The sequence below is a fragment of the Populus trichocarpa genome, chromosome 12 (genome assembly GCF_000002775.5).
Source record: "Populus trichocarpa isolate Nisqually-1 chromosome 12, P.trichocarpa_v4.1, whole genome shotgun sequence".
Taxonomy (NCBI): domain Eukaryota; kingdom Viridiplantae; phylum Streptophyta; class Magnoliopsida; order Malpighiales; family Salicaceae; genus Populus; species Populus trichocarpa.
This window is the reverse complement of record NC_037296.2, coordinates 12,885,903-12,902,160: the sequence shown is the minus strand read 5'-3', so window position 1 is coordinate 12,902,160 and position 16,258 is coordinate 12,885,903. Positions and strand designations below refer to the sequence as shown.

The 16,258-nt window shown below is 36.0% G+C and overlaps 3 protein-coding genes across 6 annotated transcripts; 1 reads left to right on the top strand and 2 right to left on the bottom strand.

Moving 5' to 3' along the window:
• Positions 1-1,034: 1,034 nt before the first annotated feature.
• On the top strand, positions 1,035-2,615 carry LOC7484885 (gamma-interferon-responsive lysosomal thiol protein). The gene is made up of 5 exons (XM_002318738.3): positions 1,035-1,343; positions 1,436-1,501; positions 1,645-1,797; positions 2,027-2,119; positions 2,211-2,615. The coding sequence occupies exons 1-5, from the start codon at positions 1,035-1,037 to the stop codon at positions 2,397-2,399; spliced, it is 810 nt and encodes a 269-aa protein (XP_002318774.1). The 3' UTR covers positions 2,400-2,615.
• A 102-nt stretch (positions 2,616-2,717) lies between these two features.
• Positions 2,718-3,755, bottom strand: LOC7454603 (uncharacterized). Its single transcript, XM_002318134.4, has 3 exons — positions 3,590-3,755; positions 3,197-3,270; positions 2,718-3,044 (listed from the first exon to the last, which is right to left on the bottom strand). Exons 1-3 carry the CDS (start codon positions 3,682-3,684, stop codon positions 2,797-2,799), a joined length of 417 nt encoding a protein of 138 aa, XP_002318170.4. The 5' UTR covers positions 3,685-3,755; the 3' UTR covers positions 2,718-2,796.
• A 3,567-nt stretch (positions 3,756-7,322) lies between these two features.
• LOC18103828 (protein MEI2-like 1) lies at positions 7,323-15,845 on the bottom strand. Of its 4 annotated transcripts, XM_024582409.2 has the most exons (16): positions 15,680-15,845; positions 14,414-14,510; positions 14,339-14,383; positions 14,131-14,176; positions 13,165-13,428; positions 12,461-12,867; positions 12,198-12,356; positions 11,936-12,052; positions 11,695-11,843; positions 11,322-11,404; positions 10,833-11,225; positions 9,750-10,398; positions 9,153-9,237; positions 8,952-9,020; positions 8,629-8,808; positions 7,323-7,987 (listed from the first exon to the last, which is right to left on the bottom strand). In XM_024582409.2, exons 2-16 carry the CDS (start codon positions 14,417-14,419, stop codon positions 7,787-7,789), a joined length of 2,853 nt encoding a protein of 950 aa, XP_024438177.2. In that variant the 5' UTR covers positions 14,420-14,510; positions 15,680-15,845; the 3' UTR covers positions 7,323-7,786. The 4 variants fall into 4 exon arrangements, with proteins under 4 accessions (XP_024438177.2, XP_006376926.2, XP_024438176.2 ...); XM_006376864.3 differs by having other exon boundaries at positions 14,339-14,510; XM_024582408.2 differs by lacking the exon at positions 15,680-15,845 and adding an exon at positions 15,386-15,470 and having other exon boundaries at positions 14,339-14,510.
• Between the last annotated feature and the right edge of the window lie 413 nt (positions 15,846-16,258).

Here is a 16,258-nt window from a genome sequence, read left to right as displayed (position 1 = left end):
CTGTCCAACGATGTTTTTGAAATCTGTCTGACTGGCTGAAGTTGACCAAGTGCTAGCAACGGAAGCAACCAGCCAACTACTAATCATCCTAACCAATATGAGAAACGGCATGAGTTTTTTCTTGGAATCCCTCTTCTTTCACCCCACAAGTTACAGCCTTATATCACCCCACTCGTGTATAGCAGAAACTGGTCGTTAACAGCTCAAAGCAGGATGAACGGCTGTTTTCTGGTCTCTAAAATTATCTCCCATGGCAAAAGTTCAAAAGAACCCTCGCATCCTCTGCCCTAAATCGTTTCCTAACTGGGACTGACAGGAGAGTAAATGCACTTAACTATTATAGCAAGCTTATGAAGACTTGATTCAATCTCTAAGCTGGGTTGAATCATTAAGAATGAGTTGCACATGCCAAAAACTCATTGGATGAGATCACTGTCATGGCATTAACGCCAGCCACTGAATGCAAAAGGATACACACTTAAATGTTGATCACCTGCACGATATTCCACCGTGATTTCATCGAGTGATTTGGTAGGCTCTTGCCATAACTGTTAGACGATTAGGGTGGTCAGTGGCCAAAGTTTATGCTGGCTTTGGTCTCATGTTAAACAGAAAGGACACAGTGTATTTGGCTGAAGAGACGGAGAAAAAACCAAAATATAAATCTATTTTTATAATAATTTTAAAATAAATTCATATTTTCTTAAAATTAAAAATATAAAAAAGCATGTCACTTCTATCTCCAGTATTTATGTTTAATTAACTTCATTTCAAGCTGATGCTTCAATAAATCAGGCCCATTTGAAGTGTATATCAGTCTTTCAGATGAATATGTTCTTGAGTAGACAAACCACATTTGAGCTGTTAAAAAGGAAAAATGTCAGATGGGTTTCAACTACTACTCGCAGAGCATTAATGGTAGGGCATTTGGTGTCACATTATCTGACTGGGACAAAAATATTTCTCATCACTTGCTAGAACTATAAATACCCCACACCACATTGAGTTTTCAATGCACCAACTATCAAAAAGAGATGGGCTCTTCTCCATTACTCTCTTTCCTTGTTCTCACTCTGATGTTCTTGTTCGTCACCCCTTCCCATTCTTCGGAGTACGATGCTGCTCAGGAACCAGCGCCTCCCTTTACGTCCAGGAAAATCTCTCGCAATTCTGAGAAAGTTACAATGTCTTTATATTATGAATCTCTTTGTCCATATTGCAGCAGTTTCATTGTAGGTCCCCTAGCTCAGGTCCTGGAGACTGATCTCATGACCATTCTCAATCTCAGACTGGTTCCATGGGGAAATGCTATTCTAGACTCCAACAGTACCATTGAGTGTCAGGTTGCAATTTCCATCTTCAGTATTGTTATTTCTTTTTGTTTCTTGTTCTTTCCATTGTTTGGCCAATCACCTTTTACTTCGGTATTTTGCAGCATGGGGAAGATGAATGCTATCTGAACATCATACATACTTGTGCCATCAACCTCTGGCCTGATTTGGTAAACCTGCTCTCTCTGATAAATGCTCTCTGATAAATACTCAACTGTGAAATAAACATGGTGGAAAAACAAGCATTTATTGTAATTTAGATGATACAATTCAGCCACAGAATGAAATTGATCTTCAGTAAATTACTATGCAGAAGAAGCACTTCAATTTCATCAAGTGTATCGAAAAGCAATATAAAGCTCCTGATAGAAATGGAGCAGAAGAATCCTGGGAAGTATGTTCTGGTAAATTGAGACTGTCTACAAAATCCATTAAGAAATGCTATGACAGTGGACATGGAAAAAAGGTTTGGTTCATCCACTGATCACATTTTATTTGATTAAAAATTTAATTAGACTTGTTTGCCTGGATTTCAGACAAGCCTAAAGGTAGGCGATTCAAATTTTCCAGAGGGTGGTGCACAGTTTGAGATGCAAAGTTACTTGCTATGGTTCTTGGCTTCTTTAAGCACTTTAAGCATACTGCATTCTAAGTTTAAATGCTAGAACTGATGTTTCAAGTAAAAAAACATGCAGCTTGTCCTACAAAATGGAAAAGAAACAGATCATCTCAGACCGCCTCACGAATACGTGCCATGGGTGGTTGTAGATGATACACCTCTCCTCGATGTCAGTCTCAACCCTTCTACAATCTCTATTCCCCTCTGAACAATATCCTTGTTTGTGTTTATTTATTTATATATTTTTTTTTTTAATGCAGGACTATGTGAATTTCATTCACTATGTTTGCAAGGCATACAAAGGCAAGTCTTTGCCCAAGACTTGCAGTTCACATCCCAACACCTCAATTAACAAGGACACCTCACTCCAATCAGCCTGTCATGCAAGTGAAGCAATGTCAGGTGACAGTTCAGGGAAGCACCAGATGAAGATGGAACCCCTTGCATGATTATTATACATGCATCCTTTTATTATATAATAAAATAAAGGGAGTATGTACCTGTGGCTTTCAATTTCCCAGGCATGGTTCTTGCACAAGGAACTCCCCAGGTGGATTCCTGTAGCTCATAAACCATAGGGTGATGTAATTAGTGGTTCTGCAAGCATATAAATGAAAGGGAAAATGCATTTAATAAAGTTCCACTCCATGTGCTGTGATTTCGTAGCTTTCATCCAGAAAAATCATATCAACATTCTCCTTTTCTCCTTTCTTCTGAGAAAAATATTGGCCTTTTTTGATAATGAATAGAATAGCAGGGAAACAAGGTTCATAAACTATCACATTTCACTGCTGCAACAAAAGTGAACATACAAACACTAGAATGCAATGCCTCACAAGAGCACCATCACATCTGAAGGGACGAAAGCCAAATACATTCAACAAAAGAAGACCACCGCCTACAAAATAAGTGACCAAGTATATCACAGAAAGACGCATTAAAACCAAGTAGAAGCACACAAGCCAGCTGAAGATATCCAAACATCTGTTGCTTATGTATCATCTCCCAAATGCTCTGACATATTTCAAATGAACTTATCTTTGTCGGATCAAATTCAAATTTCTCAGCAGCCTTGTTATCTCTATGCACGATATCTATAACCAATATTAAGGACAGTCAACCTTCCACGATTAGCAAGCAGCATTGAACCTGAAAGAAAGGCACTCGATAGGAAGAAAGAATTTCAACGCAATAAAAAAACAAAACAAAAGGAATCCATGTGAGTCGATTGTAATATAAAGGATACGGCCAGAGATTTTGGAGTGATCATCCAAGTCTGGAATGATATTAGTCACAGATGCATACATTGAAAGCATCCTCCTGCAAGCACAAACAAAAATGGGAAGCATTACTAGGTATCATACAGTCATCAACACCTCGTCTTTGCAATGCTTATTAAAAAACAAATGCACATTATAAGATTCGATATTCACAACTGGGATTGAACACAAAGACTTTAAAAATTAAACAATCGAAATCAATCTTCTGAATTACCAGTTAATCAAGCTACTGATAACATATAATCATTTTCGGTACGCACAAAAAGATAACACAATCACAATTTTCTTACCAAACAGTTCAAGTAATCAATTTTTCCTTTCTATCTACCGGGTATTAAGAAACTGTTGCAGGATCTTACCCACGGAGAAAAATGACACTTTGGTAGTCGATGTCGGAAAATGCAGAGAAGGTGAATCCATTGAAGTACGGTGACAGAAATGGAATAGAGCCCATCTTTTCTTTTTTTACTTTAATGTGCCTTTTGTAATTGATTGAGTTTTCCTCCTATGACCATTAAGCATTAGATACGTTGATGATGGAAATTTTTTTATTATTATTATTAACATAGGTGTTCAGGTCAATTTATGCACACCTCAATTAATTTCACGGACCCTGAAGTTAACGATTTTGTAAGCTTCTAATGACCCTAAAATTTTTGAGACTCGAACTAGTGATTTTTAAGGAGCAAATCTAAAATCTGAATAATTAAATTATACCCCTCAAAGTTAATAACGAGAATTTTAATGTGGTATAAGAGAAAAGAAGGAGGTTCATTCCTGTAAGATATTAGGATTGAATTGTATAGGTTAGGAAAAACACCATCTACAGTTCATTATGTTTTATTTAGGACAACCTCCAAACTTATATTGTGTTTTTTTTCGACATTTGCCATAGAAGCAATACTCTTATGGGATTTATGTTTTTCTTCACTTTCCAGTTTCTCAATTTTAAATTGCTTTGCTAGCGTTAAATTGCTGAAAGGATTTAAATTGCCATAGAAGAAATCCCCAGTGTCACGGCTGTTACGTTAAATTATAAGGTTTGGAAACGTAGTTGAAATTGTATTTTTTAGGATTTAAATTTTTTTGTTTTTTATTTTAAATTATTTTATATATATATATATTTTTAAATCGATTTGAATTTCACTGCACCATGCTGCTTGAAATTATAGACCAAAAGAAGGTAATTACCACAATTTCTTGTTCCAAGTAGGGGTGAGCAAATTCGGTTCGGTTCAGTTTTTATCTAAAAAACTAACCAAAATCAAATTTTGAAAAACTAAAAAATTCAAACCGGAACCGGTTCAAACCGACCGGTTTCGGTTCGGTTCGGTTCGGTTTTTTAACAGAAAAACCGGAAAACCTGTATTATTGTTTTTTGGGCTTTTTGGGCTTTTGTAGCTTTTTTGGGCTTTCTAATGAGTTTTCTGATGGGCTTTCTAATGAGCTTGTAATTAATGTAAATATTATCTAATTTTATTACAAAATTCTATAATATATTTAATATTTTTTGTAACTAAATATTCATTTATATTAAATTATTAGTGGTAATATTATGTTTAATATGTTGCAAGTCTTTCTAATATTTGTGTTTTAAACTTCTCCTGCATCAAAGTTTAAATAACACACACACCAAATTAAAATTTAAATTACAAAGCATTGCCTTCAAAAGGGCTTAAAAAGAAACAACAAATAACATTGCCATAAAAAATAAAACACTTATGCAAAAAATATAAATCTTCATTGTGCACATCATCTCAATCAAAAAGCACATCAAGATGACAAGAACATTGCACTTTGATTCCATAATACCATTGACATCAAAACCTGGAAATCAAGATCTAAAATTATAACATGATAAAATAAATTAGAATATGTAAAAATAAAAAGTAGTATTTTACCATCAAAGTAACTTCTGAACTAATTATCATCCGATGTTACATGTAATTTTCCACCAAATTCTACAAAATAAGACATTAGACATGTTAAATGATTGCAAACAATTTAATTAATAAATCATAAAAACAAAATAAAATGTGTAAGTTACCTGACTCAAGGTAACATTAACAACAAAAAGTTATAACACTGCACTTGGAAATTGCTGGAAGAAAAAATCTTACTCTCGGATCAAATAAAACACTTCACATTGGATGTGTTCAAATGATTCCCACTTCTTTCCATCACAGGAACATCATTTCCTCCTTCCACTACATCAATTACTTTCCAATCCATTCTTACAAAAATAGGTTAAGTGCAAAGAAACAATTAACAAAACATTTGCAAGCAAACCAATGGACTACACAACCTCATGGTTTCAAGTTTGCAGGATTAATCTGTTTCGGTGCTCCATTAAAGGAAAATGAAAGAAAAACGGCTCCTACACTTACAGCAGATGGAAAACAACTTATGTTTATGGCCTTTTGTTAATTAGAAAATAGAAACTTCATGAATGCAGTTTTGATTTTTGGTTAGACAGAATTCGTGGCTAATTGATTCCTACTTCACAATAATGCAAGCTAGGATGTTGATAGTTCTCTTGAAGAAGAGCTCGTCAGTTATCTCAAGAATGCTAGGTACTGCTGCCTAGAAACCAAAACATTATTGACAAGAGAATAAAATAAGCAGATGACCCTTGTCATGCCCAAGATTAATTTGGTTGCGGATTGACAAAATCAACTCTGGAAGAAGCCTAGTCTATACACTGTAAACGTTTTTGAGCTATGGATGGCTATTTGTTGAGGTGAAGCAATAGCTTGATGAATAGCATGCTGCAATGTCTAACACTCTTAGCTTAAGTTTGCCACAGTGATTCAATTATTTCTAAGATTTAGCTGAAGTCAAGAAATGTACCTCAACGTCCCTCACCGCCCGCAACTGCTTCTCAGCAAATCTATGCGAAAGCTAGAAGAATCTTCATTTTTGAAAGCATTAATCTGTTTGCAGGATCCACACAAACAAGCCCTCATGGTTCCGAGTTTGCAGGATTAAACAGATAAAAACGCAACACCTTTCATCTTCAAACATTTCCAATTCACATTAAATTATTGTTTCATAACAGCCCAAATACACCAATACGCACATGACCCTTAAAAATCCCACCTTTTTCAACACACAAAGCACAATCAGCCAAAAAAACACCACCCAAGATCCAAAAATCTAAACTTTATCAACGCCCAGTACACAACCATCTAAAACAAACAAAACTTAGCACTCAAAACATCATATAAAAACGTAAAAGAGAGTTACTTACCGGATAAGATCTTGTAACTGTTGAGCTCTAGTGTTCACAAATCTCAAATACACAGATCACACTACAGAGCATATGTTTTTTCAAAAAAAAAATAGAGATTGACAGAATAAAAATCATACCTGGTGTGACAAGATTCAAGGTCGGGTCGGGTGTGAGAGAGGGAGGTGACTGGTTTGCTAGATCTGGAGGTTAGGTCGGGTCAGGTCGGGTGTCATGCCCGTGTGGGAGACTGGGAGAGGGATATAGCTGGTTTGTCCAGATTTGTAGAGTCAAGAACTCAGGAGAATGGAGATGAAGATTAATTATTTTTGATCTGGTTTGTGAGGGTTGAGAGGGGGCAGCTGGACGACTGAGAGTGTGAGAGATTCTGAGATTGAGAGTTTGAGATTTGAGAAAGATGAAAGATCTGTGAGCACTGAATCAATGAATTGTGATTCTGTGAATTTGTGAGGGTTGAAAGGGGGCGGCTGGACGCAGAGGACGTGTATTGCTTGCTAGGGTTAAGAAAATTTGTATTTATAGTACCCCTTAACTGAACCGGTTCGGTTCGGTTGAGGTTTGGTCGGTTTCAGGTTTCTTAAACCGAAACCGAACCTAACTTTTTTAAAAAAAAAATTATCGATTTAATCGGTTTGTTTTTTCGGTTCGGTTTTTTCGGTTATTTTTTGCTCGATTTTCTCGGTTTAATCGGTTTCTCGGTTTTTTTGCTCACCCCTAGTTCCAAGACTCTAAATTTGTTGTCAGGTTATGATTGATCAACCTCGAATCAACAAGCATACATACTGCTTCTAGAGGATATTTAAGTTCCCCAGCAACACTCACGAAAAATAAAGAACAGCTGATTGAACGCCAAATAAATAATATTATCATTAACAGCACTCTGAGCACATAAAAAATTTCTACAATCGGGATACATTAATGGGCGATGGCTCTCCTTTAGCAACCACATTTGGCCTAGAACAGTAACAGATCCACCAGGGAACCCCAAAATATATGGGGGAAAATGAAATTACAGAGGTCCAAAAATGAACAAAAACAGAGATACCTCCTCTGGTGCACAACCAGGGAGCTTCTGTACATGATTCGATTATCCAAAATTTGAGGCCTAGTTAAGCCACATTCTCTATAATCATAATTAGGCTAGATGGGAAAAATTTTGCGGGAACAAAGAAAATTCTGAACCCACCTGATGCTGAAGATGCACTATGGCATTCAGAACTTGGTCAAATGAGTCTATATAGCCAAAAAGGGAGTTGTCACTAGTCAGGTCACCCCTAATCTACAGAGCTGGGGTGGATAAGACGATTTACACCCGTACAGGGTTCGGGTTAGTGTCTTGGCCAAAGAAAACCACATAATCAGAACCCGAGGTAGAGTGTATTCCATTTGGAGAGTCCTCTTCATTTGCCAAAGTGGACGGGCTCCTACTATGGTGGTTCTCCTCGTTGCCAGTGGATTGAGGTTTACCCAACCTAGATCGAATATGAGTACCCATAGGGAATGGTTCCTGCAAAGATAAAAATAAATAAAAATAAAAAATGGAATGGTTCTAGCATCCATGAAAATAAGTGAAACAATCAAGTTATTGAAAAGGCAAAATACCGAGTAACACCGAAAATAGTCCTGAAAAAACAATCCTCTTTCACAAATTTCAGTGTAATAATATGACTAGCCACAACTACTACTTAAAACTCATAATCCAGAGAGAAAAACTAAAAAAGAAAAATCCTAATCACCAAAAAACCAGAGTTTGCAACAACTTCAACTTTGCTTATATTCTGATATTCTTTACTATTTTTTATTCTCATTATGATGTGGAATTAATCATCAAAAGAAGCCTCCAGACAACTGGATCAGGAGACAAGGCTGGCAGCTATTGATCCAAGACATACTTTCAGTTGATCAACTATTTTTCTTGCTTGTTTTTTGGGAAAAAAGAATAGCTCTACATTGGTTACTATCAGATGCAACTGGTAGAAAAGAGGTAAGAAGATGTAAGCATTTAGTTATTAGCCCTTACTAAATCTTAAATGTAAAGATATCTCCATTTATAAAGATGCTTGAACCAGAGGCAGCATAATAGCATACAAAAAATCTCTACAATAATTAGACATTTTAACAAGCCAACTGAACGGCAAAATATCATACCGGATCACCAGCGTTCGGACCATCAGTATGAAAGAGTATAGGACGACAACGTTTATCCTCACTCATCAAGCTTGAATTCTGGAAATGCGCAATAAGAGCAGCTTTTCCCTGAATCCGAGCATATGCAAGAGATGCTACTTTTTCACTATTGAACTTCTCCCACTTTTTGCCATTGAACGCCTGTAAAAGACATGTTCAGCCTCAATTAGTTTCATCATTTCATTTATGTGAAGGGGAATTCATTTCATATATATGATGGGGAATTCATTTCATATCAATGAAAAACATAAATTACTATCATCCCACTCAAGCCAATAACATACCTTATGGAATGGAATGATCTGTTGAGGATCAATCATGTTGATGAATGCATAGCCCACATTGCATTTGTTCTGTCAAATCATGTTGTAAATCGGAATTAGAGCTTAAAAGCTAAAAACAATAAATGATGTTACACACATGTGTATGTACCGTGCACCCTAGTGTAAAATAGTAGAGGTCGATCCAACAGAAAAATCACTTGCCTTGAAGTCAATTGGTAAGTAAATAAAATCATAGGTTCCTCGGCATTGATCATCAATTGCAGCCAGAAGCATCTTTGAAGTATATCTACAAGAAACACCAAATAAAATCAGAAGATGGAAAAAAATTAAGTGCAATGAACACAGAAAATGCACCCAAAGGATCAAAACACCTTCTGATTCAATAAGCAAACTTGACATCCTAGTGTTAAAGTAGCAAACTTGACATGCAATGAATGTGAACATCACCTTGGTATGCAATAAAGTCCTGGTCTGCTAAAATGGTCGAATTAGATGGCCTAGACCAAAAACATCCTAATGTTAAATTAGGTTGGTCAAGTGGGGGTGGTGTTTTAACAAGCGGTGAAATTGCTGGCGGTTCCCAAGCAGAGAAATAGGAAGCTAACTCAAAATATTACTATCCAGCATGGATTGAAATCATGAAAGAACATGCTATACATTGTAACTTTGTCACAGAACTAGACAAGATAATAAACTTTAAACAGTTCAAAAATACTTTAAGACATAATTTTGCAAAGAAAAATGAAGTTCAGATTATACAAGAAAAGGTTTGGAAGGGCTAGCAGGATTTTCACATACTTGTTTGGAATATTCTTTATCATCAATGTGGTTCGGCTGTCTTCGCCACGCAATATGCAATCAGTATCAAGTTCATATAGTTTCTTATCTGAATGGTTTGAATTAGATTCTATTCTACGATGTGAGAGATTCCGCACACGCTCATGAGAACCAAATGAAGCTGGCATTGCAATCATTGAGTTCCTCCCAGGGAACATGTGGCACATCTGTGGAGAAGAGGGCAGGACGGTGCCTTTAGTCATGTCCATACAACTTCTACCAACATGGGAGAAAATGTTGTGGGAGGCAATTTCCACTGGATGTGGTGGAGAGCTACCAGGAAAACCCACACTCCCAAGAGAACCCAAGTGAAAACTAGAAGTTTCAGGAGACTTCCCAGAAAATGTGTGCTGCCTCTCCCACAGAGAAGGATTAACAGCTGGTGCTGATCCAATGTGATGGGGTGCAGGTGCAGAGTTCAGCATAACTGCACGGCCTCTAGGAAATCCAGGCATGTGTGGGAGGTGATGAGCATGAACACCATTGACAAATGATGGTGAATTTGGCCAAATCATGCCACTTGAAGGATGTTGCTGACCTGACTTGGAATTTTTCCATACATAATGATGCCCGGGAAGAGAACAGCTTCCAGCTCCAGGAGATCCAGAAACTAGGAAAATATTTCACACAAGAATGAAAATAACAACAATAATTGGTAGATTAAAAATTGAGGAAGATTTAATAACAATGGTAAATTAAATTAACTTCTAAATAAAAAGGAATGTGAACCGGTTCATTTTGCACATAAACAAACAGTACTTGCAGCTAAATGGGTTTTCTACAATCAAGATTTTATAACAGAGTTAGATGATCATAATGATTCAATATGTCTGAAGCATAACTAGATCTGTTCTCTTATTATTATCCATGCATCAAACATTTTAATTTGTAACTTTTTTAGAAAGCCCAAGGTCAACTTCTAGATCAGGAATCTAAATTCTCTCATCATAAAAAAAAATGTAACTGATTTTCAAACCTCGTATCAAAAAGATAAACATGAAAAAGACAGTATAAATGGAATGGAGGATGATAATCTGCGCTTACCCCCTCCAATAAGCTCCATCAGGTGCCCATTTGACCCTACTCCTTGAATGTGTAAGCTGTTGATTCCTTCTGCCACTTTGGAAGTGAAACTGCTGGGCATGTCTCTGATAGTGCCTGGAGAGTTGTATGAAATAGTATTGGCTAAACTATCATGATACTCTGGCAAAGAATGAGGATGAGTGCTTGGAATACATTGGTTGCCAAACTTCATTTCACTAATGGAGATTTGTTTGGCAGCACTTGCTGTCACTGGAGATGGTAAGTTAATTGAAACACTAGAACTCCGATGAAGATCAGTGAATGCACCCAGCTGTGATGGGATAGCAGAGTGTAAAACCTGAGTAGATCTGTTTTCCATGTAGCTGGAGGCTGATACTCCAGGAGAAAATGTGGCTGCAAGACATGTTTTCAGAGGATGGGGCAAAATTTTCTTTTAAGAAACACGATTTAAGTTCATATAATCAAAACAAATGCCAAACAAAATCCTACCCAATGATCCAGACAACAAGTCTTTAAAAGGCCTTTGAAAAGGATGTGGTTCAGTTTGCTTATGCTCAGACTGTTGCATCAAGCTGCAAACAAAAATTTTAATAAATTATCAGCAACATTGATTGAGATTAAGAGTCAGAAGATAGGTTGGTAATCTGCTAGCAGCATATTAAAGAAACTGAATCACCAATCCGAGTTAAAAACAAAGATACAAGCAAATAGTAAAAAAGAACATAAGGTAGCAAGCAATGTGGATTCCTCCTTATTTTAAGGTCACATGATAAATATTAGGTTCACAAAGCCCCGTTCAAAGTTACTGTCAATCTTGACAGGGAACTATGCCACAGAAAAAATTTCATGAGAAGTGAAATACCTTCTAGTGCCCCCTGGGAGACTTGATTCAACCTTGATCTGCTTGCCAGCAATGTCACTCCTATTTAGTGCAGAAAGGGCGGCATCTGCATCCCTAATGTCATAATACTCTATGAATTTATCATGATGCCTTTGTGGGGATTCACGGATCTGCAAACCACAGACAAATAAAGGTATTTATTGGGAAATTCTTCATCCTTTATATATGTAAAAACCAAAACAATACCCCGGAAACCAATTACCTCTTTAATTTCCCCATAAACACCAAATATTTGGTGAAGCTCATCAATTGAAATAGAGGAATCAAGGTTGAAGACCACTAGAGTGCCCTGGTTCATATCTTTCTCTGATGGATTGTCCTGATAGAATAGAAAGTAAGAAGAGAAAAACAGGGAAAAAAAGGTCAAATGAACAGGGTGCATTCAAACATATACACACAAATCACAAAAACAAAAATAATAATGTCCATAAATTCAAAATATAAATAGAATAACAATGACTCACTTTTGGAATTGAATAGTGAATGTCAAGTTTCCTACACCTCAATGGTTTATTTTGAAGCGCATTCATTGCATTTCGAGCTGCTCTTATATCATAATAAGAAACCATTACAAAGCCACGGTGCTTGCACGCTGTATAAAGAGTTCGGATATCTCCAAATTGCTGACAGAACAAAAAAAAATGTTTGATAACTTGCAGGACAAACTGGATGGACTTGCCAACACAAAAGTCAAATAAAGCACGGCATGATGTAGAATGATATGCACCTCAAAAATAGCCTTCAATTCAGAATCTTCAACATTGCTATTGATGTTTCTGACAAAAAGCGTTCTAGAAGGATGTCCAACAACAGTTGAACCATTAGAGTGCCCTTGACCAATGGGAACTCCCCCAAGGAGACCTGAATTTCCTTGGCCCCCTTCCCCTTCTAATTCCATGCCTCCGCCACTGCTGAACAGGTCAAAATCTTCTAGATCATCCAAGTTATTGTTCTTAGCATCATGCCCCAACTCAGTAGTCACTCCAGAAAACATGTTATCTTCAGGAGGGAGGAGATTTCCAATAGTTTTCGCCTCAAGTTCTTCAAGAGATTCAAAGGGCTCTTCTTCCTCGTTGGAGGAAGTAATGGTTTTAGCAGGTTGATGAGAATGAATGTCATTTCCTGAAAACCTCACTGCAAAATATGCACACTAAATTTTTTCAAACATAGGGCAATTGGTAACATTAAATTTTTTAGATAGGGCCAGCAGCAGGAAGAAAAGAATCAACCTAAAAAATGCATTGCTGGAAAAGAAAAAAGAAAAGAAAAGAAAACTAGACACGTTCAAAGATTTATCAAGACAAAATTGAGTTAGCAATTTACATGTACAATCAATTGATGCTCTTTGTAATAACACATAATACGATAACGAATAGCATAAGAGAACACAGGATAAAATACAGTTGACTGCGTGATGAAAAGGAAGCTTACACTTTCTGCTGAATATTTCAGAAAATGAGCTTGAGAAGAGACTGTTTTCCCACTGGGCTGCACTGATATCAGCCCTACTTCTCCCCTTGCTATAAGATGCCGGTTGCAATGACAAACTTGACCAGGATTTTGGATGATGATCCGTAGAACTCCATGCATGCTCGCACATATTAGCTCCTTGTTCACTAATGAGTGACTTCTCTTTTTTATCTCTGTCTAGGATTGACTGTGATAACTCTGCATAATGCATTGATAGTGGCCCGCCTGATGAAAGTTTTTACAGAGGTGAAGAACAAACACAGTTGCTGCTAGGAATAAGTATCTTTCCATCCATTCCAACTGATGGACAAAATTATACAACATTTAAAACTGGGAGATCCTCTAGGCAAATCCAGTAAGAAATAATATACTTCCTAGAGACTTCGTATGTTGATCCAGAACACAACCAGAGATTCATTTGACAGATTTTAAAATATATGGCACTAAGATATTGATTAAGAATTATTAGATACTAAAACAGGGACACTACACTTATTGCATCCTTTATAAAAACTTGCACACGTGGTTTCAGAACACTGAAACAGGAACAGGGAAAAAAGATTGACAAAAGGATCTGAACTTCAGTGGACTAAGATTCTAATATAGATATCACGATTGTCAGACAACAAACATGGACTGTAAACAGCCATAGATAGACCAGAAACACTTGCACAAAACTACTGATGATGCTTGAATATATCAGTTTAAAATGTCATAAATCATTCACTATATCAATGTGCTCAATCATTCACTCCATTTGGAGCACTCAAATTCTGTAATGAATTGACTTTCACACCAAAAAGGTCCAAGCTAAGCTATGTCAGCGCATTCCACTACAAATAGCCAATTCCATCAGAGAAGGCTTTTAAGCAACACTAATTAGCAGATTTAAATAGTTCAAAGGGTAAATAATTAAATGGCACCAACCTTGGTGATCAGGCATTGTATTCGGATTCCAAAACCCAATTTGTCTCTGTCCAATAAAAGTCCCAAGCAAATTACTTAAATAACAAACAAAAATTAAATCACAGTACTGCTTCTTTCCAGCACATAAAGATAACCTAAGAGCACACATAGATATAAAGCAATCTATATTACTTAAAAAAAAGGTCACCGCATAAATCTTTGAACTTACCTCAGCAGGCAAATGAATGTCCTCGAAATAGTGAGAAGATGCCGTAGCACTACCCCTATGATCCATAACTTCAAACGGCATGGTGCAGCTTAAGACACCCAAAAACTCTAAACAAAAACCTCTCTTTACTATCGAAATTGTTCGCTCTGCCCACTGCTCATTGCTTGCCTTTCTATTATACAAAACTCAAAAAAGTCAATTTCTTGAAACATAACAAGCAACTGGGAGACTTTGATGTCCTTTAAATTGTTAATGAGAGAAAACAAAAACAGTGCCAACCCGCATGATTTTAAACTCTAAAAAGTGGGGAAACAGTTATCAAAATTAAAGAAACATGAACCCATAAAGCAATTTCTTGTTCAATGACACAAAAAGGTTGGTGCTTTCTTGTTAAATTAGCAAACCCAAAAAAAAAAAAAACAAACCTACATGAAAATGACTCTTTTACAACCAGAAAAGACCATAAACATCAGTATAGCTGTATATTATTATCAAAGAGGGGGGAAACCCCACTTACCTACCAGCAACCACAACATTAATGCAAACGCAAATGCACCCCTTGATTTCTTAAACAGAATAATAATTATATCTTCCTAATCACTTTTACTTCAGAAAAAAATAAAATAAAACCTCACACACACCTTAATGGCTTTATAAAAAAAAAACAAGTTTTCCCACTTTCAGAAAACTCAAAGACAGAAAGGAAATGTAACAGATCTAGCAAAAAGAAAAAAAATATAGCAAGCAAGCTGCAGTCTTGAAGGAGTTGTGATTTTACTTAAAATTAACCATTTTTAAACACATGGTATCAAAAGCTAAAACACAAAGGACCTAAAAAATAAGCTACCCAAATTCCCAATCTGACGAACCAAGATGAACCAAAAAAAAGCAAAATTCAAACTTCAAATTTGATTATAAAGCTAAGCCTCAAAATTAAGAAATTTTATAAAAAAACAACTTTTAAAACACAGTAATCACTGGGAAAAAAAAGGTTGAATTTCGTATGACCGGGATTTGACCTGGTCCAATAAAACAGAAAAAACTCACCTTTCCAAAAAAAAAAAAAAAAGCTCAATCACCTTCACCGCCTCCAATTTCCCTCCCTCCCTCTCTCTCTCTCTCTGAAAATTCTCTGAAAATTGTGAATATTAAAAATACAAAAAGCAAACAGAAAACAATATATACAAAATTAAGCAAGCAGGATCAAAGAGAGGAGGAGGAGGAGGAGGAGATGAAATTGAAATTTTGTTGCCTACAATGCAAGCTTCTTGAAATGTAAAGAGCGAGAGAGAATTACAAATTAAAGGAAATAAACAACAAGAAAAAAGAGGGAAATTTTACTTTTGTTATGAAATGATTCGGAAACCGGAAGTGAAAATCCCGGGGAGTTAGAAAGGAATTCCCGGAGCGATTTGGGTGTCCGGTGACTCAGTGAGTTTGAGAGAAAGAGAGAGGAGGGGTGCTGTGTTAGCTGAGAGGGGTTTGGTTTGAAAAAGAGACAAAACAAAAAAGAAATAGGCGGGTGTCAGAGTCTAATCTGATGGCAAGAATTTTTTCTCTTTTTTTTATTTTTTTTATGTGTAAATAAAACGAAACGGATTTTTATTTTACAAGTGCTTGTCAGGCAGCTTGTTTTCCTCATGATTATTTTATAAATTTTTCTATGTTTATTTATTAATAAAAAAAATAATTAATAAAATGTACTTTCCTCTAAAAAAAATTGATTTAGTTTTATTTAGGCAGAAATATTTTTTAAAATTGTGAAAAAAAATATATTTTATTATTTGTTGAATGTATTAAATTTGATTGTTTTGGATTTTTTTAATTTTATCTTTTATAATTTGATTTAAATTTATTTTTATATTAATTTGTTCTCGTTCTTTCTTTGATTGTTATTTTTTTATTTTTTTCATTAAAAAT